Raw genomic sequence first — 25800 nt, 5'->3', positions numbered from 1 at the left:
CAGAATTAGCCCCAGGTGTTTTTCTGAAAACACTGGGGCCCAGATGTCATGATTAAGGGCTGATTGAAGAAAACAGTGAGGTGTTTGGTCCAGGGTAGGTGTGAATCTATGAGGCTCACTCCCTGAAGCCAGAGCCTGAATTTGAACTTGAGCCATGAGCTAGGCTTAACTCCTACAAACTCCCTGGCTGACCTCAACCCCAACTTCCCCCAAGCCTCAGTTTGCCCACAACGTTGTCCAACAAGCTGTCCAACAGCTTGAGGGGATGAGGGGATAAAACCAGCGAGAGGGGATGTTATTAGTTGTGGGGTTTCCAGGTGGCGGGAATAGGTCCCCGTGGTAGGCTGCCCTCCCCTCAAAAGATGACAGAGGCTATGCAGGTAGGAAATACCTTTATTAATTGGCCTTAATTCATTAACCATGTAGTGTCCAACATGGATCATGTGTCCAGAGGAAGCCACCTGACACACACGACCCCTGCCTGGCTGTGGCCACCCTTCCAGTCCAGACGCCAGGCCTCTGTCCACCACACCAGGGCAGCCAACCCCACCATCCCACAAGTTCATGCCTGAGGTGCTAAGGGACGAGACTGTCCCAGGATTGGAACCTCAGTTCCTCCCCTCATCTTGGCCAGGGGGTTCTTGGGAGGACAGGACTAGAGCCTGGACCATCAGTCACTTTTTGGTTTCATGATCATTTAAAAAACAGAAAAGACAAACGTTTCACAGTCTTTAAAAAATAGGAGTCTGAGGAGAGAGGCTGGGGTCCTCTGGGGATCCCCCCTGAGGCTCAAGCAGCCATACCCCTTGAGGTCTGCAGACCAGGCCATGGAGCCCTGGGTCCTGTCCAGTCACTGGCCCGAGCCGTAGGGCCAGTTGAAGGTACTCCCGGACAGCAGCATGTCTCGGATCAGCGTCTCGATGGGCGTCTTGCCCACCAGGCGCATGAAGAACAGCTGGGAGATGAGGGAGGCAGGGACTGCGCGCAGGGCAGGGAGCCTCAGCAGCAGGCGCCCAAAGCGCTGGGGCTGGGACGGATACTGGGCCCGAACGTACTCGGTGAGGGCCACCTGCGCCTTCTCCTGCAGGCTCTCCACATGCGCTGGGTCCGAGAGGCCACAGGCATCTGGGAGGACAAGGGCAAGATCAGATGGGTAGGACCTGGCAGGAGGACACAGAGTCCCAGGAGTTACTGGAAGCGCCACTGGGGCTGATATGGAGGGAAGGGGGCACTCGGGAGGTGGGAGGCGGGGGGGCCTGGGGCACAAGTGGGGATATCTAAGCAGTGGTCCTCAAGAGACATGGAAGCGGCCTCATCTGAGGAAGATAACAAAGGCACAGGCAGTGATATCTCAAGCGGGGAATGGGACCCTGAGGCCTTGACAGGGAGACAAGTTCTAATCAACATCAAGGAAAACAGGGCTGGGGAGGGGACTTGGGGGGAAAGGCAAGGCCCAGAGGGGCCTGGGGTGTGAGTGAACATTACAGTGTCTAGATGGGGCCCTCTGAAGGTGGGGGCAGGGGAGCCTTCTGGGAAAAGAACGAAGGCAAAACCCTATTTCTCGCATGAAAACCACCTCCCAGAATGGCCTAGGTCTGGTCCCCCATCCCTGGCCCCAAGAAGTCACCTAGAGGGGTCTGGAACCTTCCAGAGTACAGAGGCAGCTGTGCCACCAATCCCTAGAATACGTAGGGCTTTAGCAGCTGGATGATTACAAGTGGCAAGGAGGGTCTGAGGCGAGCCCAGCTCCTCTTCAACAGGAAGGACCTCAATACAGTGCAGGTTTGGTGGCCTGGGGGCTCTGCCTCAGAGGTCTGGGGTCACAGAAATCAGGGAGTGGGGTCCCAGAACTAGGTGCCAGAGCACCCCTGCCTGTTTCTGAGCAATCCTTCCTTCGTAAGAGCAAAGTGGGAAGCACCCTGATCTGGGGGGACCAAGGGGCTTAAACCAAGTGTCAGAGACCTCCCCTCCCATGCCCTGGCCCTCTGATGGCAGTGCTGAGGACAATGAAAACTCTAATGAGGGGATAGAGAGTGGGGGGATCTGAGAGAGCCCCAGAATCAGGCAGAGGCTGTGGGGACCTGAGTCACCAGTCCAGACCCAGCCTGGGGCCTGGTCACCAGAGTCAGAGTTCTTAGGAAGACCTGGGACCTGGGGTGGGGACACCAAGGTGACATACTTCCTATATCACCTCCTCCCCTGCCCCCAATTAGCACTCAGAGAAGGCCACAGCTCTGGCAGGCAGGGGGACAGAGAGTACAGGGCTCTGGGGTCACTTCCCCCACCTCCAAAGAGTCCCCATGTTCCCCCTTTGGAGCATATCTTACCAGGTGTGAACAGCGCAATCGCCTTGAGGCAGCCGTATTCTGCGGAGTCGACCTGCAGGCGGCCCAGCTTGTCCACCTGCTCCTGGAAGGCACGCACCTGATCCATGAAGGCCACTGCGCGCTCAGCGGCCATGGGCGCGGCGTGCAGACCAGCTGCGGCCAGGAGCGGCGCCGTGTGCAGGGGCAGTGCCGCCTGTGCGGCGTTCAGCACAAACAGCTCGCTCCAGCTCAGGCGCAGCAGCGCCACCTGGTCGGCCACCGGCAGGTCCGGGAAGAAGGGCGCGTGGCGAGCCCACTCCACTGTACTGAACAGGAGCCGCGCGGCCAGCTCACAAACGTTGTCGATTCCCAGCACTGCGCCCGATGAACCACTGCCTGCGCCAAAGCGCCCAGCCGCCGCGGGGTAGGGCTCGGCGCGCAGCAGCTGCGCGATCAGCTCCGATACAGGCTGCCCCGGGAAGAGGTCCCCGCCTGCTACCGCTGCAGCCAGCACAGAACCCGGGGGGCTGCCCGAGGAGGCGGTCACAGGGCCCGGCAGCGAATGCGGGATGCGGCCACGCTGGACCGCTGTGGGGGTGGGGAGAGTAGGGCAGGAGAAAGGGGAAGGAGAGAATGAGGAATGGGGGAGGAAAATGGGTAAAAGGAGGATGGAGGAACATGGGGGAGGGCAATGAGAGGTCGAGGAAGGAGGGAAGCGGGAGAAGGAGGAAAAAATAGGGGGAAAGTGGATATCCAGAGAATCGTGGGGGGAAGACAGGGAGGAATATAAGGGGAAAGACAAGTCATCAAAGGGTCATTCAGCCTCTTCTCTCTAAGACCCACCACAGCCAGCCTTGCCCTGAAACCCCCAACCCCACCTCATAGGCACATAGCTTGTTGGGAGGCCAGGGCACAGGGTCCTCAGGCCCCTTCCTGCTCTTCCCTGTGCCTATAGCCATGGAACACCTGTCCAGCCAGCCCTAACCCCATCCCTGGAGAGAAGGACCATGGTAGGGGGACCTTCCTGGGTAGGAATAGGACCACTGGGTGAGAGCGAATTTCACGCATGCCTGGCCCCCTCCCTCTGGACTGTGGGGGCTCTATTCAGCAGCCAGGGAGGTTTGACCTGTCAGCCATGCCCTTATCTGTCAATCATGAGTCCCAGAACTGAAAACTGGACCAGGGAAGGGGAGCTTTCCTAGAACTTGGGGTCCCTGGCCAATCTGTCCCTAAAGCAAGACATCTCTCCTATGGAGATGGAATCATTACTCTAGCTACCAGTCCCACACCCCCAATCCACCCCCAGGTCATGGGCCCCAAGAGGATCTGTCTGTCTAGGTCCCTGCAGTAGCCCCAGTGCTGAGAATGGAGTCCTGGACAGTAGCAGGTGCTCAATAAACATCAGCTGCTCTCAGTAGCCTTGACTGTGAGGAGGGAGAAGACTCACTGCTTGCCTCAGCCAGTGTCCCCAGTGACCAGGTAGGTGGAAAGAGGGGCAGAGTAGGTAGGGTGCCAGACAGAGACTAATTAATGAGCTTTAATGAGTTGGCAGGCCCTGTCTCGCCACCTCCATGAACTCCTGGTCAACCCGCCACGGAGCAAATGGGGAAGGAGACGTGAGTGGGAGCCAGGGGTAGAAGCAGGGGCTTGGGTTGAGCCTGGCTCTCAGGGGTTGGGGGACCCTCCTCTTCACCTTGTGCTCATTCGGTTCTAAACCCCATCCCCACTATTTCTCTATCCCCAGCCACGTTCCCACCTCAGGGCCTCTGTACTTGCTGTTCCCACTTCCTGAGCGTTCCTTCCCCAGACTTCTCATTCAGCCCAGAATGCATGAGTTCAAGCCCCAACCACAACTCTATTGCTCTCATACCCTGGCAAAATGGCCTCACCTCTCTACTCTGAGCTCAGTTTCCCCATCTGTAAGATTTAGGACATAATAATAAAGATTATGACATCAATCACTGAATGTCTGTCATAAGACTCTATCTGACCTGCTTAGGACGGCACTTAGCACACAGTAAGGGCTAAATGGATAGCAATTCAAGCCAAGAAACACTTATTGAGCACCTTCTGTGTTGCAGGACCTGGTTAATAGGCACTGGGGTTCTGTCAGAAAACAAGGCAGAGGTCCCTGTCCCCAGAGAGCAGACATTCTAACAAGGGAGCACAGCAAGGTGAATGGAGCGAAGTCGAGGAGGGTGGCGAAGGGCCATCAGGAGGGCTCTCATGCGGAGGTGCTGTTTGAAAACAGCAAACCTTAAAAGAGGGAGGAAGCCATGCGGGCGTCTGGGGGAAGAATGTGCCGGGCAGAAGGAACAGCCCTGAGGGGGGACTGTGCTTGGGACATGAGCTGCAATTATGATGGTATCCACCCCCGGGACAGGAGACCTGACACCTCGATTTGAAGTACATAAGGATTTTAGGTCCAATGGACAAGCAGAGGCAAATCCAGGTGGGGGGAAGGGGGCAGGAGAGTCCCCTCAAACTCAAAAGGACCAAAGGGAATGACCAGACAGTTTAAGAGACAGAGTCTGAGCAACCATCCCTCGCTTCTTCTTAAGGCCGAGCAGAGAAGAAACCAACTTTCGACCAGAGAAACTCAACTGAAGTGTAGGAAGAACTGCCAGCCTAGCCCCTGTGAGCCACGCAGAGACCTGACACATAGCACGGGCAGCTTCTGCGCTGGTGCCGAGGCTCCTGGTGGAAGCCTCTGAGTCCCACCGCAGCTTTAGGAACAGAGTTCTAGGCCTCCTTGCCAGCACATGTCCACCCAAGTCCCCAGGGCAGAGACAAGAGTCTGGGCCTCCCTCTGGCTCCCAGGGCCAAGGGTCAGGTGGAAGACAGGCTGCCCTTTGACTTAATTGAGCAAATTCCTGCCTTGGGCAAACATAAGGCCGGGGTGGAGCAGGGAGGAAAAGCAAATCTAATGAAAAAATATGCCCTTGTTCAGAAAGTTGTGGCCAGAGTAGGGGGTAGGGGTGGGGCTACTGAGACGTCAGAGCCAGGGCACCTGCCTCTGAGGGAGGGGGGACAGGAGAACAGCCCTAACACGAGCCCAGGTCGGTGCATCCCTTGCAGCCCCAGCTCCAGCACAGCCACCAGGCAGCCACGAATAATTGGATTCCTCCAGCCCTGGGCCAGACCGAGGCCCGTAGGGTCTCAGATCAGTGGTAATGAGGCTAGAGGGCACCAGACCTCGAGAGTGAGAGCGAAGGACAGGCCATTTGTCTACCCCACCCCAGGGGAGACTCACCCTCCTTCCTCATGCCCACCCGGAAGCACTTCTTGAGGCGGCAGTATTGGCACTGGTTACGGTGATGCTGGTCGATCTGGCAGTCACGATTGGACCTACGGCCATGCAGAGGTCACCACGTGGGTCACCGTGACACCCACATCTTGCTCCCCAAGCCACCCTGCAAGCCAACTCTGAAGGCTGCACCTGGAAAACACCAGTGCCCACCCACCCCACTCTGGGCAGGTGGCCCCTAAGAGGTGCAGAGTCTAAGCCTGCAGGTCCACAATAAGGAATGGACAAATGGGAGTGGGTGGTCACGGATGAATAGGAGTCTGTTATTAAATAGATTAGCATACGAGGGAGGGAACACTGGAATTGGATTTTGAAGACAGAATAGTTCCTCAGGTGAATGGAAAAACAATTACAAGCAGAAAATGCAAGGAGAGCAAAAGATTAGAAATGTGAAAATATAGAGGCCTGAACAGTTTCATTTTATGTGGTCACTGTCAGGCTAAGGGGTGAAATCTTGGTCCCAGGGCAATGTGAGAGCCAAGAACGGATGTGGTCAGGGAGCTGGGATTTCTGAGTTGATTAAGTAAAGGCAAGGCCAGGCCAGGGCCAGTCTATGGGGTCAGCATTATGGGGTCCCTGCATTATCGCCCTGTACAAAACTGCCACGAATGAATGAACAAACTCCTGTCCCCACTTTAAGACTCCACACTCACCTCCCTTCTTCTGGGGAGACCTTCCAACTCCTAACTAAGCCTAAGAAGCTTCCTCCTGGAGGCCCTCAGGGATCGTTGTTGCCTCTCCCAGGGGCAGGTCAGGTGACCCGGCCCTGTACGGCAATGAGCTCCCTGTCCGGCAATGAGCTCCCTGTCCAGAGTCAACCCCAAGCAGGATGGTTCAAGTCCTTGTTCTTCAAATGTCCCTGGCACCTCTTCCCCTTGGCCCCTGCCCTCCATAACTCTCTCTACCCTGGGCTAAGGGCTCCCTAAGGCCTAGTCCTGGGGCAGACACCCATGGGCTTCCAGCTGAGCACCAAGTTCACCCAGAAACAATGAGTAAAACACTCAATAAAGTTAAAAATAAAACAACTCTCAGCTGGACAGGCAGCCCTAACCTTCCAGAGGCAACTTCTCCACCAAGCCTTGGTTTCCTCATTTGAAAATGTGAGGCCAGAGGCCAGCTCCTTATGAAGTGCACTGGGGAAATGAGGGAACAGAGATCTGAGAGGCTCTGAGGTGGGTGCCAGGTGTCAGGCCCCAGGCCCCAGCAGGGAGTGCCAATGGCAGCTTTAGGGGAGCTGAGGCTCTGAGGAGCCTCCAAGTTCCTGGATCCTGCAAGTGGAAGCCTCTGAGCCCAGGCCTCGGGCCCCTAAACAGCCCCAACCCCCAGGAGGAGGCCCTGCTAGGGTGGAGGGAGCTCAGGCAGAACCAGAACAAAGCCCAGCAGGCAGGCAGTGGGAGGGTCCTGGGCAGCAGGCTGTGGGCAGCCGGCTGGAAACAGCCAGACCTGGGGTGGGTGGGCGGATGGACAGACAGGGGCCCAGCTCAGGGCCCCCTGACCTCAGGGGAGGCCCAGAACCTTCTGCTTCAACCTCCCGAGCTCTGGAGTTGGGACAGCCCTCCCAGCCCTCCAGATAGGGAAACAAAAAGTTCTGACTATTACCCACCCTAAAAAGCACATGCTTGGCCCAACCCTGGGGCCCAACTAAGTTTCCTCCTGGGTTTCTGGCTTCCAGTTCAATTTGATCAGATCCCTCCCTTGCTCAAACGCCCTCCGTGGCTCCCTGTGGCCCTCAGTCCAACATTTCAAGCCCACTCAGCTCTAACTTCTCCCATGCCTGGGTGGTCTCATCTCATAACACTGCACCCCCAACCTGCACTGGGCATCTGCCTGGACCAAACCCCTCATGCTTGAAGGCCCACCTCCCATTGTCCTCCTCCAGGCAGTCCTCTCTGACCCTCAGGCAGAGCCCCTTGCTCCCTGCTAGGATCCCAGACCTATCCCTCTCTCTGGACAAACCCAGACCCCATGGGCTGGGGCATCTGCACTTTACTGTGTCCCCACCAGACTAGGAGAGGGTTGGATTTGCGGTCAGTCTCTCTGGGGGGGTAAGGGGGGCATCGCACTGCCCAGGATGATCCCTAAGGGAACTTGGCTGAATCGATCTGAGGCTCAGAGAGGGGCAGTGACTCCATCTGGTTGTATGGCACTGAGTTTCTGAAAAACCTGCCAACCCCTAACAATGCCTCCTCTCCCCTGTCTTGGTGCTCCTGCCCTCAGGGAGCCTCTGGGACCCCAAAACCGCCTGAGCCCCTCCGCTGTCCTCCCCAAAGACCCAGCCAGAAAGCAGGCAGTTATTCCGGCAACAAGAATGAGGCCAGTCTGGTGGCCCAGTTAGCACTGGAGGAGGGAGGAAGCCAGCTCACAATCTCTACACACACACACACACACACACACACACACACACACGCCCGCGCGCTCACGGCCACCCCCGACAGGCCCTGACCCCAGACCTGGGGCCAAACTCCAGATGCCCAGGCACCCGCCCAGGAGCCTCACCAACAAGCCCTCCCTGGGAAGGACTCCGACCCCAACTTTCCTGCCCCCCTCTTTTTTTTTACTTATTGATTTTGGAGAGAGAAAGGGAGAGGGAGAGAGAGAATGAAACAGAGTCCCCTAATATATGCATTCATTGGTTAATTCTTTATGTGCCCTGACTGAGGATCAAACATGCAATCTTGGCCTATCCCAACAAAGGTATAACCAACTTAGCTATCCAGCCAGGGCCTGTCCCATCCACCTTCCCAGCCCCCAAAATCCCCTTGTTAAACCCCAACTGGGGCAGGGCCTCTCCCTGGGTGACCCAGAACAGACACCAGGACCTCTCTGGGCCTGTTTTGCACATACAGAAAATGAGGCTCCCCACACTGGCTCTGCAGAGCCCAGGCAATTTCCTGGGGGACTCAGAATAGGGGCTTGTCAATGGAGTGAAAGGATGCTCACTCAAGAGCGGTGGAAAGGGGCCCTGGGCTGGACACCCAAACCGGGTTCCAAACAGAGAAGGTAGCAAGGCCCGCCCTGTCAGTGGGGTCTCCAACCCAGGGCAGCCCAGGCCTTCTCGGAAACATTCACCCCACCCGAAGTGGAGCCACCTAAGTTTCAGGGATTTTCCAGGAGCCTCAGGTCTCACCCCTCTCATGGCTGCGGGGGTGGAGCAGCAGAGGTGCAGTGAAATCCAGCCAGCCTCCCCATCTTCCCCGCCCTCCAGAGGCGGTTTCCGGTGACCCAAAGCCCAGGCCGAGCCCAGGGGGTATGCCCGGTAATAGGCAGGCCCAGCCCTCCCCTACAACAAGGTCCCCATGCGAAGGAGGCCGCCCTGCGCCACCCATGTCTAGCTTTCGCCAACGCCCCCGTGGCCAGAGCGACTTTGGAAGTGATATTTGACCCCTAGGGCGCGCCGTATTGATCCCCGCGGCCGCAGACAATGGCCCCCGGACGCTGTAAGCTGCATAGTCCAAGTTCCACGTTCGATTCCCGCGAGGCGCCGTATGACGATGTTCCCAAAAAGGGGTGCCCCGAGGTTAGGGTCCCAGCCCTGACAGCACCCCACTCTTTCTTCGCGCAGAGATGACCACTCTCCGGATTAAAGCTAGAGAGTGGGAGCGAGGAACCGGGGCGGAAGGCTCAAAGGGACCACCTGTATGGGGGGAATTGCATCCATACAGCGCTGACTGTATACACAATTCCAGGAATGAAATGGAGAGGAGAACAGGGGGCTGTGCCCCTCTCTCAGAGGGGGAGTGGAGGCCCAGGAAGGTCAGCGCCAGGCCCAAGGTGACCGAGCAGGTCAGGGCCAGGGCCAGGCCGGGCCGGGAGCAAGCGGCGGGGCGCGGATGGGAGGGCTCACCGGCAGGTGTAGCTGAGGTTGCGGCGGATGCTCCGCTTGAAGAAGCTCTTGCAGCCCTCGCAGGTGAAGACGCCGTAGTGTTTGCCGCTCGACTTGTCCCCACACACCACGCAGTCCACCTGCAGCCCCGGCCGCTCCTCGTCGCCCGGCTCCGCGTCGCTGGCGGCGCCGGGGGGTGAGGCCGAGTCTTCCTCGGCCGCGCGCGGGTAGCCTCCTGCCTTGTCCACACCGTTCGTGTCTCCGCCGCCGCCGGGGCCGCCCCAGCCGCCGGTCACCATGGCCATAGCCCCAGGGCAGCGGGGCCGGGGCGCCCCCTCCACGCTCCTCCCGCCGGGCACTCCTATCGGCCCGGGGGACTCTACCCGGTGCGCATCCGGTCCTGGCGCGCGGGGGACACCGGCTGCACCCCCCAAAAAAGTTTTGCAGCAACTTCCTGCGACCCGTCCGCGCGCCCAGGCGGAACTGGTCGGGCCGGTTCCAGGCCAACTTTCCCACGCGTGCGCGGGGCCGGGCCCGGGGTCGGGGGGGGCGCGCTAGAGGCGCGGGCCAGGGGCCCCGGGGACTCGCGCCCTGCCGCCCTGGGGCCCCAGCGGGGGCGCGCGGGCCATGGCCCGGCCCGGGCTGCGCAGGGGGCGCCCTCTGGTCTGGCCGCCGCTCGGCCCCGTGCTACGGCCAACTTAGCGGGCCGCCATTCGGGTGCGGGAGGCCGGGGGGAAAGTTTAGCCGCAAGTTGCACGGCTGCCCGCGGCGAGGGGGAGGGGCGGCGGGCGGGCGCCGGGGCCGGTCGCCGCGCCCCCTGGGTCCCCGAGGCCCCCGGGCGGCCGTTCGGGGCCTGCAGGGCCGCTGGCCGGCGCTTTTCGAACTGCCGTCCCCGCTGCGGCCGCGCACGCCAGGCCTGGGCCTGAGCCTGGGCCTGAGCCTCGCTCTCGCTGCCGCTGCCGCCGCTGCCGACCCCGTGCGCCGGCCTCGCGCTGCGGCCGGTTTGACACACAACGTTCCATTCGCGGGGCGGGAGGGGGGCGGGGGCGGGGGCAGGGGAGCGCGCCGCGGACTGGGGGCGGGCGCTCGTTGCCCCGGCGACAGCCGCCCTTATAAGGGCATGGGTGGCCGTACGCTGCGCCCGGCGCCTGGGACGGAGGGAGGGGCGAGGGCGGGTCGCGGGACCGCTTGGCCTGACCCTCCCCCTCCTCATCCCCGCCCCCGTCCTCTACTGCTCCAGTCTTAACCCCTGCTGGGCCACGGCGGGAACGTGGGCGGCAGCTGCCCTCTGCCCTTCTACACTCTCCGAGAAGCCTCTTCAGGGCCCTCCCCTCCACCTCCTGCCTTGGACGTAGCGTCGCTCCACCGCGCTCAAGACGCCACTCGGAGCCCCCCATTCCCGGCAGAAGCAGTAGTGGGGGTCCAGTTGCATCCATGGGGCTTGCCCATGTGCAATACACACGCGCGCGCACGCCCGCACACCCTAGGGCATTGCACGGTTGCAAAATGGATTGTGTTTGCTTCCCCTTCCAGTAAGTCGCAGCGGCCGACCCCCCACCCAGCCAGCCTCTGCTTGGGCAAACACCTGGTGCTCGAAATATCTAGGGGGAAGGGATATGGTGGTCGGCGGCTGGAGGGGGCGCAAGATCAGGGGGGTTCCCTCCCCAGAAATTCAAGACTCGAAGCAGGTCGCCCATCCTCCGGGCGAGGTTGGAGGCGACAGGAATGCCCGCCACCCCTGCCAGGGCCTGCCCCTTCCCCTTCAATTCCCTTTTTTTTCCTGTGCTTTATAGTAAGGGATTGGCCAGGCGGCCGGCTGGACTGCAGATGTCTCTTCCAGCTCCCGGAACTCTCCTCCCAGCTGCCGCCGGCCCGCAAAGCCTCCCCCACCCCCGCAACCCCACCCAGACCCTGGGCTGGGGCCAACCAGCATATATTAAGCACCTTTTGAATGCTCCAGGCAGCTTTTGGCTGGAGTAGCAAGAGCCCCTGGTTCGGGGTTCGTTAACGTTTAACCGGCTGGAAAAACCCTTCCTTTCACCTTTCACCTTATAGTCCTGCAAATCCTGTTGCCCAGCCTTATCTTCTGCCCTGCCCTGCCCTGCCCTGCCCAGGCCAGAGCCAGTCACGAGGCCACGAGGCTGGGCCTCTGAAGGCTGTAGGAGCAGGAGAGCTGTGCCCTCTGACCCCAAGACTCCAATGCCCTCCTCTCTCAGTAAGGGGCCTTAGAAAAAGGCACCCCATCTCCAGATGATATCTGAAGAAGCAGCCTGGGCTTGCTTGGGGTGGGATGCTGAGAAATTATGCAATGTCTAGAAGGAAACCAAGGTCCTGGAAAAGCGAGCACAGCCCTGCCACAGCTCTAGGACTCTGGGCCTCCCAGGGAGAGTTTGGCTGGATGGGAGGTGAGGAAAGTTTTATCAGGTACAGAGAGCAAAAAGGACTAGGATTAGACATGAGCAAGAACTTTCCATGTGTCTGGCTAGAGTGGACTTCTGCCCTGTAAGCCTTGTGGGGGGAAGGGCGCCAGGGTGGTTGGACAGGTCTGGGGGTGGTTGGACAGGTGGTCTGCCCCTTTGGTCTGGGGCAGCCTGGGAATGTAGGGGCGCTGGCTGGTTGCTTGGGGTGAGAACAAGGGTCCTAGGTCCACTGCCTGTATCTTCTCGGATCCTTGGTGGGTGACGGGGGTCTCGCAGAAAGGGAGAGAAGGTTCTGGAAGGAAGTCAGAGTGAGGCTGGGCACTGAGGCTTGAAGGACGCACAGTCTGGGGCAGGGAGGCACCATTGGATAAGTCTGTGAATCCTAGACCCTTGAGAAGGTCCAACCCCTGGCAGCAGCCCTGCCCCCCTCCCAGTAACTCAGCTGACCCTGCAGCTCCTGGGGCCCCACGTGTGCCTGTGAGAGGGGGTGGGAGTAGAAGTCCAGATCCAACCCCCTGACCCCTGACCCCTGCCTGCAGCCCGAGGTGACATTTGACCTTGAGGCAGCTAAGGACTTGGGACAAAGAGGCCTGGGCCCATCTGCTGAGGGGACACCTGTGGGAACTGCTAGACCCTGCTCTGGGAAGCCTGGGAACCAGCCCCCGCCCCCTCTTCCAGCTTGAACTCCTTCCCTGCCCTCCAACAGGTGGTCTTGTCTTCTTTTTCCCCTTCCTCCCGTTGGCAACCTGGTTGGACTGAGGCCTAAGGCCATTCTTGGACTCTTGGGAGGAGGGGAGAGGAACAAGAGGGGAAAGGTTGTCTCCTCTGTGACATTGACTGCCTCAGTTTCCCTCCTAGCTTCCAAGCTTGCCTCAGTCCAGAGAGAGTGCTCAGGGTGCAAAGGTCACCAGCCACAGCACTCTCCTGAGATGTCTGTGAGTCAGGAGGACCCAGTCTAATCAAGTCCCTGACCGAAGCTGACCTCAGGCTGGTCTTGCCCTTCCCAGCCAGGAGCAGCCACCCTGCACGCACCTCCACAGCTTCAGCCTGGGAAGCGCCCCACTGCCAGACTGGCAAGAAAACCCTGCTAATCCTCAGTTTGGGTTTCAGCGACCGCCCAAGAGGGGACTGCTGCCCACTAATCCTGGCTGCCTGGGTCTCTTTTGAGACTCCACAAGGGGGATGTGGGGAGTGTGGCCTATGCAAATACATGCTAATCAAATGCCTCATTAATCTGACACTAAAACCTCCCTAGCCCAATGTCAGAGGCCATCCAGGTCATCTAGGGCCTGGATGGCCTGCTCACCATCAGCACATACTCTGAGTTCCCCGGTGCCTGTAGTATAGGCCCCGGAGTTTCTACTGGTGTTTAAGCCCTTTACCTTAGCTCCACGTGCTTCGCATGCAAGTTCCAAAGCCACCTCTGATCACTCCTCCCAGGACCTGCACCAGACCACTGTGCCTTTCCGACAAAAATTCCACCCTAAACTCCAGGGGCCTCAGTCCTCAGGGATTTGGCCATCTTCCTCTCGGGAACATCTGCCAGGCCAAACCCGCATATTGAAAAGGGGTGAGCAGGGGAAGGTGTGCCCTGCCTGCCCCCACCTCCCAACCATGGACCCCTCTCTGGGCTTCTGGAGACAAGTAAGAACTGGAATTTTTTTTAATTTTTTTTTGTTAAATTTATTTATTTATTTATCTTTAGAAGGGAAGGGAAGGAGAGAGGGAGAGAAATATCAATGTATGGTTGCTTCTCGTGTGTCCCCTGCTGGGAACTTGCCCCTGCTGGGAAACTGGCCTGCAACCCAGGCATGTGCCCTGACTGGGAATTGAACCGCGATCATGTGGTTCGCAGGCCCGCACTCAATCCACTGAGCTACACCAGCCAGGGCTAAGAACTGGAATTTTAGCTCCAGCTATGTAACCTCATTGACCCGTGAATCCCTCCAGCCAGCCCCGGACACCCTGCCCCCATAGCCCAGGTCACTTCCGGCATGGCCCTGCTGACCCCATTCACATGCCACATGGTGCCAGACAAAAGACACCAAATCTTTCTCAAATGGCAGCCAACAACCCATCGGGCCCCAGGCACAAGGTATATTAGGCCCATTACACCAATCTAAACATGCCTCAACATGCACAGTCACACCACATGACATAGCTCCAGGACAGTTTATGACATGGCCTACTGCCACTGGTACATTTAGACACGGCCAGGCACAGGGCCTACAGAAAGGTCTCCCCTGGCCGGGGAGGTGGGCGGGGTGGCCTGGGCCTCCCTAGGACTTTTATGGTGGCTTCTAGCACAGCCAGCTCCTCTGTCTGTCTGGCTTGCATTAGTGTCACTTGCTGCTCCAGCTTCCGCCGTTGCTCTTCCTGCTTCCGTTGGGCTCCTCTGAAGGCCAGGACCAGGGCTCTGGAGGGGTGAGGGGGCTAAGCCAGAAAGTAGTCCCCCGCCCCACCCAAGACAGGGGCCATGTACTCCCTGACTGGGTCTTCCTGGGATCCCAGTGTCACTCAGCAGGGGCTGATACACATCAGGCACCGGGGGAGATATGGGATGGATTGAACTTGCAGCCCACCTTATAAGAGGGAAGCTAAGGCTCAGAGGGAGCCAGGAATGCTTCTGAGGTTGCCAGGGGAGAGGGACCCACCTGTGAGCCTTACATAAATCACTGTTCAGCTTGGCACTCTGAGCACGTCTGGCTCGCCCCTTCTGAGCCACCTGTTCCAGCTCCTCCCGCAGAAACTGCAGCTGCTCCCACAGGCCCAGGGCCCTAGTGCGGGAGGGGGGAGAGAAGGGCTGAGTCACAGCCCATCCTGTCTTCCTTCTACCCACCCCCCTGCCCTCAGTGTTTCTCAGGGAACACAGGTGCACACTCAGGCAGCCGCTGCTGCACACAATCCCCCCACATTTGCACTGCCACAACCCTCAGGCTGAATATCCCGCAACCCAGGACCCAGGCACACACCGGGCGAGTGAGGCCGACAGCTCCTGAGCTAGCTCCTCCGGATCCTGCACTTTGGCCACCTGGCCTCCATCAGTGCCCCTGCTGCCACCAGGGAGAGCAGAGCCCTAAAGGGAGGGAAGTGACAGTGGCCTAATGTATTCCGCTCAAGATGGGTGCTGATGTCCAGACTGTGGCAGCCATAGTCCTTGCTCTCGCGGAGCCCCCAGTCCCATGAGATACCCCAATGAGGATAAAATTGCTCCCCATCAAGGAAATAAATAACAAGTGATCTCATCCAAAGGCAATTCAGGAGGGCTTCCTGAAGGAGAGGAAGTCTGAGCTCAGACTTCAGGAGATCAGGAGACCGGCAACAGGAGATCCAGGACTTAACTAGACCAAGAAGGGAGTGCCCCGTGTTTCTAGCTAGGGCACAGCAGTTACAAAGACTTGAAGGTGGGAGAGATGATTCAAAGGATTCTGTAAACCATCTAAGGCTTTAAGCAGAAGGCAGGCATGATTAAACAGCATGGGGCAAAGAGGAAGGACTCTGAGGAAGCTAGAACCAAAATTTAGGAAGAGGTGAAGCATGGGCAGGGGCTACTGGGGTGAAGAGGGAGGAGTATGCATAGGCCTGGGGGATAGGAAGGAGGAGGTTCCAGTTTGAGTGGAAGCCACTAAATCCTTTGGGGTTTATTGGGCTCAATACCCTCAAAGAAAGAAATCCCAAATTACAAAGTGTGAACTTTAACCTGCAGCTTACCATTCAACTCATTTCTTTGTGAAGAAATGGAACCTGAGTCTTGTCCAGAGACACCTGGCCAGTAGTATACTGCTATCCCTACTAGGTCCAGGCAGGGAGGCTCACCTGGGACCACGCCTCCTCGTCTCCGCTGCTCCCACCACTACTGTCACCACCGCTGCTGTGGGCCCCACGAGTCTGGAGCTGTGCCCGCTCCCACTGCAGCTGCTCCAGCAGGAGCACGTGGACTGGGCCCTGGGCTCTGAGGGCGGCCTCCTGCAGCTCCAGACCCCGCTTCTCCCGCCGCGCCAGCTGTAGCCTCAGCATCAGGTCCTCCAGTGTCTCCTGAGAAATCAAGGAGAGGGCCAGGAATTTGTGCCTCCAGGGTGAACTTCTAGGGAAACTGAGGCCTCAGGAGGCACTGACTGAGGGCTGGTCAAGCAAGAACTCAAACCCTCACTGTGATCTTTTCTGGTGAGAAATAGCATTCATAAAAACTACAGCTGTAGGTATGGCAGTTCAGAGAGGGCAAGTATTTTAGCCAAGGCCAAGTAGCGACCCACTGAAAGCACCCATCCTGAGCTGAATACATTAGGCCAATGTCACTTCCCTCCCTTTAGGGCTCTGCTCTCCCTGGTGGCAGCAGGGGCACTGATGGAGGCCAGGGTCCAACCCTGGTGGACCCTTCAGTGGAAGGGTCTGGAGTTCCTCCAAGTCCAGACCCCTAGGTCCTCCAAGACATGCTACAAAGCTCAGATTGTATCCCCTGCCCCATTTCTTTTCCACATGAAGGGCATTTTGGAAAGCCACAAAATCTTAGGAGAAACAGAATTCCAAAGGACAAACTCCTATTCATCCCTCAAAACCCCAGCCCTGATTCTCCTCCCTCCAGGAAGCCTACCTCTAGACCAGCAGAACTTTCCCTTGCTGCCTGGTCACCCAATCACAGCCCTCTCAGCTTCCCCAAACAGTTCTATCCCACCAGGAAAGACTAACAGTGGCCACAGTGACTACTGCTCATGTGTACCCGTGTGGTCTCCAGGTCCTGCTGGATCTGCATCTTCTCCAGCCGGGGCAGGGCTGGGCTGGGTTGAGTCCCCACAATGGCCTGTACCAGGGCTTCTGCGTGGAGTACAGTGGGCATGGGTGCCAAGGTGGAGCCTGGCTTTGGGGGAATCTTCACCAGAGCACGACGCTCCTGAAGATGCTGGACACAGCCCTGGAGCTGGGTGGCCACCTCCTGCAGTGTGGGCCTGTCCACACTGCTGCCTTTGGGGCTACAGAAAACAGAAGAGGGGCCTGTGTCAACCCGGCAGGCGTGGTTGTGCTGACTTCATGCCCACTGTGGTGGGCTCCGTCATCTTCCATCATACTCTCCGTGACAGATCCTGTGACATCTGTGGCGGGTGCTGTCCTACCAGCATTGTGAGCACCATAATGTAACCCCCAATAGGCACATTATCCATCAAGACAACATAGTGAGCACCATTTCACCGATGGGCACTGTTCCTCACGCCCACACAGCGAACACTATCATACCAACACAGCGGGTGTCATCTCAGCCAATGGGCCTTTTTAAGCACTGTAATGCCAGTTATAATCAGTGGGCACCACCATCTACCTTCACGCCAACCGTGGTGGATCCTATACCAATCCCAGTGGCTGTCAATGACCATGACAAATCTGTTGAGTAGCAACCGGCCAACTCCAGTCAGGTCTCCACAAGGTCAACTCCCCATTCTCCAACCAGGACCCCATTCACAGGCCCGCCCAGCTGCAGGGTTTCTCAGGGGTACCTTGGCTGAGGATCCCACCGTGTCTCTCCATCCATGGCAGCCTCCTCTTGGGCTAGCAGCCTCTGAGCCTCCTTCTCAGCTGCCTCCAGGTCACTCTTGGGGATTTCTGCTCCTGAGTCTGCCTCCCGGAGTGTGAGCAGGACCTCGAACACTTCCTCACAGCGCTCACTGCGGGACACGGGTTCTGAACGCTCCAGGTCACCCAGCCTCACCTTTCTGTCTAGGCGCCATTTCCTCTGGCTCCTGAATCTCTCACTCTCCGCCCCCCACACACGCACCCTCGGAGAGCGTGCAGTCCTCTTCAGCATCCTGGACTAAGATCGCCTTAAGTTCATTTCCTTGGTGGAAATGCTCTTCTGCAGGGGCTCTGCCTCTCTTTGTGGATCAGGGCCATGCTCTGAGCACACTCATTCTCTCCCCAGCCAGCAACATCGTGGGTGGGATGCACCAACCTGTACTGCAAGGCCAGACGTAGTGCTGTGGCCTCAGCCTCCCATCGGCCCAGCTGCATGCTGAGGCCCTCGCACTGGCCCTTGTAGCCCTGGAGCACAGCTGACAGGAGACGGTTAAAGCATTTGAGCTTCTCGATGCTCCTGCCTCCGAAAGTGGGGAAAAGCAAAAGTGAGAGGCCTCACAGAGCAGTCACCTAACAGATCTCCACTCTTCTCCCCCACCCTCACTCCCACGTCAGCTACGGATTCAGGTTTACGTCCTAGTTGGGGAGGTGCTGGTGCTCTGACAGGCTCAGCATTTGCGTCTCTTACCCTCGGAGCTGCTCCATCTGAGCTTCCACCATGTGCAGCTCAGGGGTGAGGGGCTGGCAGGGGAGAGCCCCAGAGATCTGGGCACTGGAATCACTCTGGAGGCGCCGGAGCAGAGGGTGAGGCAGGGAGAAGGGATCCTGCCAGCAAAAGGGAACTTACTTTACCCAGATTGTCATCAAGAGCCCAGTGCCATGGGTTTAGGCTTCTCCAGCCCCAGAAACTGTTCGATCTCATGGCCAAGATTAGGGTCTCACTGCCCTGAACCCTGAGGATCTCAGATTAGTAGTTTGGAGCTTCCTATACTCACCCGAGCAGCCCAGGGCTCCCTGGCAGCTCCAGAGCAGCTAGAAGCAGTGCCTGGGCCACCCACTTGGCTGTGGGAAGGAGGTGGAAAGGGCTCCAGCCTGAGCAGGGAATCCTGCAGCTCCTGGACCTGGGAGGTATGAGGCATGTCAGGCCTGCGGGCTCCAAATACCCAGCAGACCTCCCCAACACCTGCTCTTGGAACAGTAGCAAATGCCCCTGCTGGAAGGCAGGAGCCCCAGATACTCACCTTGCCAAATCAGCAACTCAAGACTGCTCTTTTTTTAAAAAGATTTTATTTATTTATTTTTAGAGAGTTGGGGAGGGAGGGAGAAAGAGAGAGAAACATCGATATGTGAGAGATACATCTATTGGTTGCCTCTCGTATGCTCCCAACTGGGGACCTGGCCCAAACCCAGGCATGTGCCCTGACTGGGAATCGAACCAGCAACCTTTCAATTTGCAGGGTTGAATTCATTCAGAATGCTGAATTCATAGACACAGAGAACAGATTGGAGGTTGCAGAGGTGGCGGGTGGAGGTGAAATTAAAAATAAACAGATAAGCCCTCACTGGTGTGACTCAGTGGGTTGGGCACTGGTCTGCAAACCAAAAAGTCACTGGTTAACACCTGGTCATGCACTTGCCTGGGTTGCGGGCCAGGGCCCTGGTTGGGGGTGTGCAAGAGGCAACCTGTCAATGTTTCCTTGCACATGGATGTTTCTCTCCCTTTTGTTCCCCCTCCCTTCCCTTCTCTCTGAAAAGTAAATAAAATCTTAACAAAGTAAATAAACCGATAAACTTCTCTCTCCCAGCTGGGAAATGGGTTCCACTCTGTAGGAAAATGGACCCTGTGGTTTGCTCTGGGCCCCCGCAGCCCTGGTCTTGCCATCTGTACATGAGGCCTGCTCCCCGAGACTGCCGTCAGTCATGTGACTTTAATCCACACGCCCAGGAGGCCTCTAGCCTTCACGCCCAAACCTGCCAGCTCCACCTTCAGCATCCCCAAATTTGCCCACTTCTTGCCACCTTGCCACCTGCGCAACTTCCACCCTCTGGTGTCTGGACTAGCGCCTCCTCCCGAATCTCCAGGATTCCAGGGTTGCCCCCACACGCTGTTCCTCACACTGCTGCCAAGGGGGCGCCCATGAACACCTGCGTCATCTGGCCACTCTCCCCAGCTCAGGACCTTCCATGGCTCTTACTTCACTCTCAGCAAAAGCTCAAGTCCTTCCTACAATCCTCAGGGCTCTGCGGGGACTGCCCTGTCACCTCCCTGCCCTAATCCCCTCCCATTCACCCCCATACTGGCCTCCTCAAGGTTCTTCAAACCCTCCAATCACACTCCCACCTCAGGGCCTTTGCATATGCCATCTTCTCGGCCTGGAATGGTCTTTCACCAAATCTTTGTATGGCTCTTCCCTCGCCTCCATGTGGTCCTTATTCAAGTGTCACCTCCTCCAAGGGCCTCCCTGATCACCTTAATTAAGATTGCAAGGGCCCTGTGTCTTTTGGGGCTCAGCAGTCAATGCTGTGTAAAAGTTTTCCAGGTGAACAAGTGACTGAACATCGCCTGGGCCAGGCTGTCTGCTCCCTCAGACAGCAAGCCCTGGGAGGCAGGGATGCCCCACTCACCTCTCTCTGCAGCGTCTCCTTCTCTGCCTGGACGGCCTCCAGGGAGGCCTGCAAGTGGATTAGCTCATTCTCCCGGCTGCCCAGGGCCAAACGCAGCCAAGCATTCCTCTCTGCCAGGTGGGCTGCCTCCCGCTGGAAGCCCCCCGCCCCCTCCTGCTCCAGGAAGAGCCTTGGTTCCCCCTTGATTCTGCCCTCCACCTCCGTTGGCCCTGGACAGCTTGGGGGCTGGCAGCGCCAGGCAGCAGCTGCAGCCTCCAGTGAGCTCAGAACCTGCTGGAGAGTCTGAAACACACTGGGGGCCCCAGGTCCAGAGGGAATAGTCTCCTGTTCCTGTGGGGCTGCCGTTGGAGCCTGGTGGGTTTCTCCTGCAGGGTCATGAGGCCCCTCGAGGGCTGGGGCTGGTCCCCTGCTAGAGTCCCCATCAGCCTCTTTGTCAGTCCTGTGAAGAAGTAAGCAATGGAAGGTTCTGGAAATGGGGACACCTGAGGTGGCTGGCACACAGGGGCTGTGTGTCAAGGCTGGGGCTGCATCAGGCAGGGTTTTAAAACTCAGGCTGAGGCAGGCACGGGGAGCTGTGGCATGTGTGTGAGCAGGGGTGGTGGTCGGGGACACAAGCCAAGCTGTGGGTGGAAAAGAGCTGGAGTAGGGGACACAGACCAAGAGGGCCTTACCTGCTATCCAGGCTGTGCCCACTGTCTGCTGCCTCAGGGCCCAGCAGCTCAGGCTTGCAGCTTTCCTGGGATGGCACAGGGCCCAGCTCAGAGCTCCCGCTGGCTGCCTCAGCCTCCTCTGAACTCTCTGCCACAGGGTCCAGCTCCCCCTGCACATGACCACCAGGGCTGAGCTCTGAGCAAAGCTCTGAGCCCCGGGGTCCTGCTGAGCTGGCTGCAGCAGGGAGGGGGGACACTTACAGGCGGAGCGTGCCTCCCTCGCCGGCTCCGGGGCCGTGTGGCCCGCCCACTCATTGCTGTCCAGAAATCAGTGTGCCCTGAATCCCTTCTTTGTCCCCTCTAAAACCACAGTCTGATCTCAGCTCTTGCCTTTGTTGTCCTGGCAAATGACAGACTCAATATCCTCTTCTGTGAAGTGGGCACTGATTTGCCCCCTCCAGAAGGGGTCTTGAGTCATCAGTGTTGATTTGGCACAGTTAAATGCCTCCGTTGACAGACAGTTCACTACCTGCCGAGGTTTCCCCGACCTTTCTCTTCTCCTGTGCCTTCTTTATCTGTCACTGCCTTGGTGCTCCCCTCCCTCCCCTATCTGGGTCTAGAATGAGGACTTCAGGAGTCCTCTCTCCTCCCAGTGCCCTCCTTAACCAAAGGACCCATTACTGGGTTTGGGTCCCCTCAGCCCACTCTACTTCTCTGTTCCTCCGGGAGCACCTTGGTCAGAGGCCTGAGTCCCTGGGATACACTTGGGGTCACTTGCACTACTGCCCGCTCAGGCCTGGGACTGGCCCAGGCTGGCCTGGGAGGGGCCAGGAAACAGGAAGCCCCCTCCCCTGGTCACATGACTTGTTATTGTGCAGTTTCCTTCTCAAGGACAGCGCCTTCCTCCAGTTCCAGCAGGGGACATGTGTCCAGCTCCTGAGATGTCCGTCCTTCCTCACCTCAGCCTCTGAGGCCATGGCCCTTCCACCCCTGAGCCTCGGTCTCCTTATCTGTGAAATGGGGGATAATACAGCATTTACCTATCATGTCATGGAGTTTTAACAAGCATTTGCACGTAGCCAGGCATCATCAAGGAAATGAACCAGTCCCGACACGCACTCTTTCTTCTCTATTACCTCACCTTGTTCTCCATCACCAGTCCCATCTCTGCTTCCTCTGCCAGCTGCTGTTTCTCCTACATAAATGCTGAATTCCTCAGAGCCTACATGGTCCTCAGATCCTGCCCATTTTTCCTGCATCCACCTCTAATGGACTTTCTTGTCTTCACCCATAGTCACAGTTCAACCCTCTCTTGGCCCACCAGCACCGCCTCTGGGCTCCTCAGCATCCCCATCCCTGCCCACTCCCTTCCCCACCCAGGCCCCGAAGACAGAGATCATATTATTAACTTTCCTTGCTCACATACCTTCTTTGGCTCCCCATTGCTCTTGGGGAAAATTCCAAGTTCTTCTTCTTTTTTTTTAATTTATTTGGGAGAGAGAGAGCAGGGGGGGAGGGAGAGGGAGAGAGGAGAAAGAGAGAGAAACATCAATTTGCTATTCCACTTATTTATTCTTTCATTGGTTAATACTTGTATATGCTCTGACCAGGGCTTGAACCTGCAACCTTGGCATATTGGGATGATGCTCTAAACAACTGAACTACCTGGCCAGGAAACATTTCAAGCTCTTCAACCTGGACCTGGCCAAAGCCCTTAAAAATTGTACCTGCAGCTTGCACCCGTATATACTCCATGCTACAGCCCTGATGGCCCCCTCCATGAAGAGCTGGCGATTCTCAGTTCTCTCACACCCCTCATGGCCATGCTTCGACCTCTGCTCCAAACACCCTGTCCTGCCTACTGCACTTGGGTTAGCTGTGCAGACACTACAGTGGCCTGAGTCTTCCTGGTCCAACTGACAGACCCTAGGAGGATGAATCTTTCAGCTTGTGGAGGGAGAGAAAGTGTACATCTCTGACTTGCGGGTATCCAAGGGCATCAAAATCCTCACACTTAAGCCTTGTTCCAGCCATATTAAACTGGGAGAGGCCCCGCCACTCCAAGGCTCTTCCGAGCCTCCAGACCTTTGTCTGGGCAGTTTCTTCTGCCTGGAATGCCTTTCCCCCTCTTGTTTTCCCCAGCATATTTTCCATCCTTCAAGGCTCAGCCTACAAAGTTCCCCCAGTCATCATTAAACCAGAGCCTGGCTGATGTGGGTGGGCTTAACTGACTCTTAAAAATAAAGAAACTGAGGTTTAGAATGGGTTTTTCTCCCCCATTATACTTGGTTTTAATGATTCTCAAAATTCTGTGACAGGTTTTTGGCTGAGTTATTTCCATTAAAAAGTAATGACTTTAAAAACTAATAACTTAAAAATTGCCAGCCCTGGCTGGTGTAGCTCAGTGGATTGAGCATGGGCCTGTGAACCAGCGGATCGCAGTTCGATTCCCAGTCAGGGCACATGCCTGGGTTGCAGGCAGGTTCCCTGCAGGCCAACTCCCAGCAGGGGACGCATGAAAGGCAACCATACATTGATGTTTCTCTCCCTCTCTCCTTCCCCTCTAAAGATAAATAAATAAATAAATAAAATCTTTAAAAAAATTGCCACACAAAAGAACGTATATGATCCACAAAACATTTTCCTTTCCTTCTGAAGGTTTACAATGCATTGCAATCATTAACCAGTCCTTTATTTTTTATTTTTTTAACGATTTTATTTATTTATTTATCTTTGGAGGGGAAGGAGAGAGGGAGAGAAACATCAATGTATGGTTGCCTTTCATACGTTCCCTGCTGGGAGTTGGCCTGCAGGGAACTGGCCTGCAACCCAGGCATGTGCCCTGACTGGGAATCGAACCGCGATCCTCTGGTTCGCAGGCCTGTGCTCAATCCACTGAGCTACGCCAGCCAGGGCCCAGTCTTTTATTATTAAACTTAAACCACCAGTTGAGACAAAGAATGCTGACATCGTTCCTTCACCGGTGATTAAGACGAGGGTGTCAGGTGTAGGGGACAATATTCATTTAGCCTTCTGAGCTTTCTGGGAAGACTTGGTGACTTTGCCAGATGCAGCTGCCTTGTTGTCCACTACTTTGATGACACTGTCTCATGAGAGCAACTGTCGCATGTCATGAACAGCAAAGCGGTGCAGAGGAGGACAGTCAGAGAGCTCTCCACACACATGGGCTCACCAGGACCCATGTCCATGATGGCAGGATCACAGATTTCAAAAACTTCAGGCCACCTTCCAGCTTTTTCCCAGAACAATAATTAATCTCCTTCAATTCATAAATTTCCAAGCAATGTGACCTGTATGACAGTCCAGCATGGGTGCGTTTTGGCACTGATTTGGCCTGGGTGGTTCAGGATAATCCCCTGAGCTGTGAAGCTAGCCGTTTCTACTGGTGCGTCATTTTTGCGGTCACCAGCCACAATACTACGATGAACATCTTTGACAGGCGTGTTCTTGACACTGAAGCCCACAGTGTCCCTGGGGAAGAGTTTCACTCAATGCTTCATGGTGCATCTCAATGGCCTTTACTTCAGTTGTAATGTTGACTGGAGCGAAGATGGCCACCAGGCCGGGTTTGAGAACACCAGTCTCTACTTGGTGACAGCACCAATTTTGTAGACATCTGGAGGGGCAGATGCAAGGGCTGTCAGTGGGACAAGCTGGTGGCAGGATGAAAACCAGAGCTTCAAGCATGATTCCACTGGCATCGCCATCTCTACAGGTGACTTCCCATCCCTGAACCAAGGCGTTTTAGTGCTTGGCTGCAGCATATTGTCACCATTCCAACCAGAAATTGGCACAAATGCTATGGTATCGGGGTTGTAGCCCATATTCTTAACGTAGGTGCTGAGTTCATTTACAATGGCCTCATATCTCTTCTGGCTGCAAGATGGCTCAGTGGAATCCATTCCGTTAACACCAACCATCAAGTGTTTCACACCCAGTGTGTAAGCTGGAAGGGCATCCTCACGTGTTTGTCCATCTGTGGAGACACCTGCTGCAAATTCACCAGCACCAGCAGCAACAATCAGGACAGCACAGTCAGCCCGGATGTGCCTGTCATGTTTTTTATAAAGTCTCTGTGTCCTGGAGCATCAGTGATGGTCACATAATGCTTGCTGGTCTCAAATGTCCACAGGGAGGTATCAATGGTGATACCATGCTCATGTCTGGCTCTCAGTTTATGCAAGACCCAGGCATGCTCGAGGGAACTTTTCCCATCTCAGTTGCCTCCTCAAATTGCTGGGAGTTTCACTTGTCGATCCCACAGTTGTAGATCAGGGGACCCGTAGTCGTAGACTTGCCAGGATCAAATGACAGCAATGTTTGACATGAGTCTTCCTTTTCCATTTTGACTTAGATTTAGCAGTGTTTTTCATGACACCTGTGTTCTGGTGGTAAATCCTTTGCGAAAAAAATCAGAATAGTTTTGAAATAGTTATGGGGCTAAGGGGGAAGCGTGCATGAAAAAGGTAGGGAGATTTGAAATAGTTCTGGCTTAGTATTTTAAATTTTTTATTGAATTTATTGGCATGACATTGGTTAATAAAATTATGTAGGTATCAGGTGTATAATTCTATAATATATCATCTGTATATTGTATGGTGTGTTCACCACCTCAAGTCAAGTCTTCTGGCTTAGTGTTATTTTTAAGATTGTATTTATCTATTTTTAGAGAGTGGGGAAGGGAGGAAGAGATAGAGAGAAACATGTACGTGAGAGAGAAACATCCATCAGTTGCCTTTCATTCATGATGATGAAGGTTTGAGAAGGGCGTCTCCATCTCAAACAACCTAGAGACCTGCAGCCAGAAGTGAGCATCCCCAAGTCCAAGAGCAGACCAAACCATGAAGACGAACATCCCTGAGTTCACCTCAATGTTCAGAGTCAGGCATCCCTGAGTCCAAGAGCAGACGAACCCAGCAGTGAGGCAGTCAGAGGCATCCCTCACAGCCAAAAACCTGGGAAAGTGATACACCTGGCACCAGGGTTTATGAAAATGAGAAGAGGGGTAAGCTATCACTTTCATCAAAGTGTATGTTTTCGTTCTGAGATTCAGAGACTTAGCAATTGCTGGCTATAGTAAGGGAGT

General features: G+C 56.3%; 3 protein-coding genes across 8 annotated transcripts; all 3 read right to left on the bottom strand.

Annotated features, from left to right (window-relative positions):
* Positions 1-375: 375 nt before the first annotated feature.
* NR2F6 (nuclear receptor subfamily 2 group F member 6) lies at positions 376-10419 on the bottom strand. Its single transcript, XM_037028636.1, has 4 exons — positions 9458-10419; positions 5560-5654; positions 2328-2894; positions 376-1125 (listed from the first exon to the last, which is right to left on the bottom strand). Exons 1-4 carry the CDS (start codon positions 9739-9741, stop codon positions 851-853), a joined length of 1221 nt encoding a protein of 406 aa, XP_036884531.1. The 5' UTR covers positions 9742-10419; the 3' UTR covers positions 376-850.
* Positions 10083-11428, bottom strand: LOC118975018 (translation initiation factor IF-2-like). The gene is made up of 2 exons (XM_037028637.1): positions 11381-11428; positions 10083-10919 (listed from the first exon to the last, which is right to left on the bottom strand). The coding sequence occupies exon 2, from the start codon at positions 10870-10872 to the stop codon at positions 10177-10179; it is 696 nt and encodes a 231-aa protein (XP_036884532.1). The 5' UTR covers positions 10873-10919; positions 11381-11428; the 3' UTR covers positions 10083-10176.
* A 2479-nt stretch (positions 11429-13907) lies between these two features.
* USHBP1 (USH1 protein network component harmonin binding protein 1) lies at positions 13908-21496 on the bottom strand. 6 transcript variants are annotated; one of them, XM_037028837.1, is made up of 13 exons: positions 21426-21496; positions 20955-21093; positions 20715-20863; positions 20044-20482; positions 18414-18539; positions 18107-18243; positions 17795-17935; positions 17343-17510; positions 16574-16823; positions 15673-15891; positions 14829-14932; positions 14511-14633; positions 13908-14272 (listed from the first exon to the last, which is right to left on the bottom strand). In XM_037028837.1, exons 2-13 carry the CDS (start codon positions 21006-21008, stop codon positions 14083-14085), a joined length of 2100 nt encoding a protein of 699 aa, XP_036884732.1. In that variant the 5' UTR covers positions 21009-21093; positions 21426-21496; the 3' UTR covers positions 13908-14082. The 6 variants fall into 6 exon arrangements, with proteins under 6 accessions (XP_036884732.1, XP_036884731.1, XP_036884733.1 ...); XM_037028836.1 differs by having other exon boundaries at positions 20955-21481; XM_037028838.1 differs by having other exon boundaries at positions 17361-17510; positions 20955-21481.
* Between the last annotated feature and the right edge of the window lie 4304 nt (positions 21497-25800).

The sequence above is a fragment of the Sturnira hondurensis genome, unplaced genomic scaffold (genome assembly GCF_014824575.4).
Source record: "Sturnira hondurensis isolate 20B ecotype Veracruz unplaced genomic scaffold, ASM1482457v3 Scaffold0020119, whole genome shotgun sequence".
Classification (NCBI taxonomy): domain Eukaryota; kingdom Metazoa; phylum Chordata; class Mammalia; order Chiroptera; family Phyllostomidae; genus Sturnira; species Sturnira hondurensis.
This window is presented reverse-complemented; position numbering and strand designations above follow the sequence as displayed.

What these genes read in the sequence shown, in the direction of transcription:
- NR2F6 (XM_037028636.1), bottom strand. Translation starts at nt 9,741, where the DNA reads ATGGCCATGGTGACCGGCGGCTGGGGCGGCCCCGGCGGCGGCGGAGAC. An exon ending in GGTGGGCATGAGGAAGGAGG is followed by an intron (nt 2,895 to 5,559) that starts GTGAGTCTCCCC and finishes CCACCCCCACAG; the next exon opens with CGGTCCAGCGTGGCCGCATC. An exon ending in GATTGCGCTGTTCACACCTG is followed by an intron (nt 1,126 to 2,327) that starts GTAAGATATGCT and finishes TTGTCCTCCCAG; the next exon opens with ATGCCTGTGGCCTCTCGGAC.
- LOC118975018 (XM_037028637.1), bottom strand. Translation starts at nt 10,872, where the DNA reads ATGGATGCAACTGGACCCCCACTACTGCTTCTGCCGGGAATGGGGGGC.
- USHBP1 (XM_037028837.1), bottom strand. Translation starts at nt 21,008, where the DNA reads ATGAGTGGGCGGGCCACACGGCCCCGGAGCCGGCGAGGGAGGCACGCT. An exon ending in CAGATGGAGCAGCTCCGAGG is followed by an intron (nt 17,936 to 18,106) that starts GTAAGAGACGCA and finishes TTTCGGAGGCAG; the next exon opens with GAGCATCGAGAAGCTCAAAT. An exon ending in CGGTGGGATCCTCAGCCAAG is followed by an intron (nt 16,824 to 17,342) that starts GTACCCCTGAGA and finishes TGTTTTCTGTAG; the next exon opens with CCCCAAAGGCAGCAGTGTGG.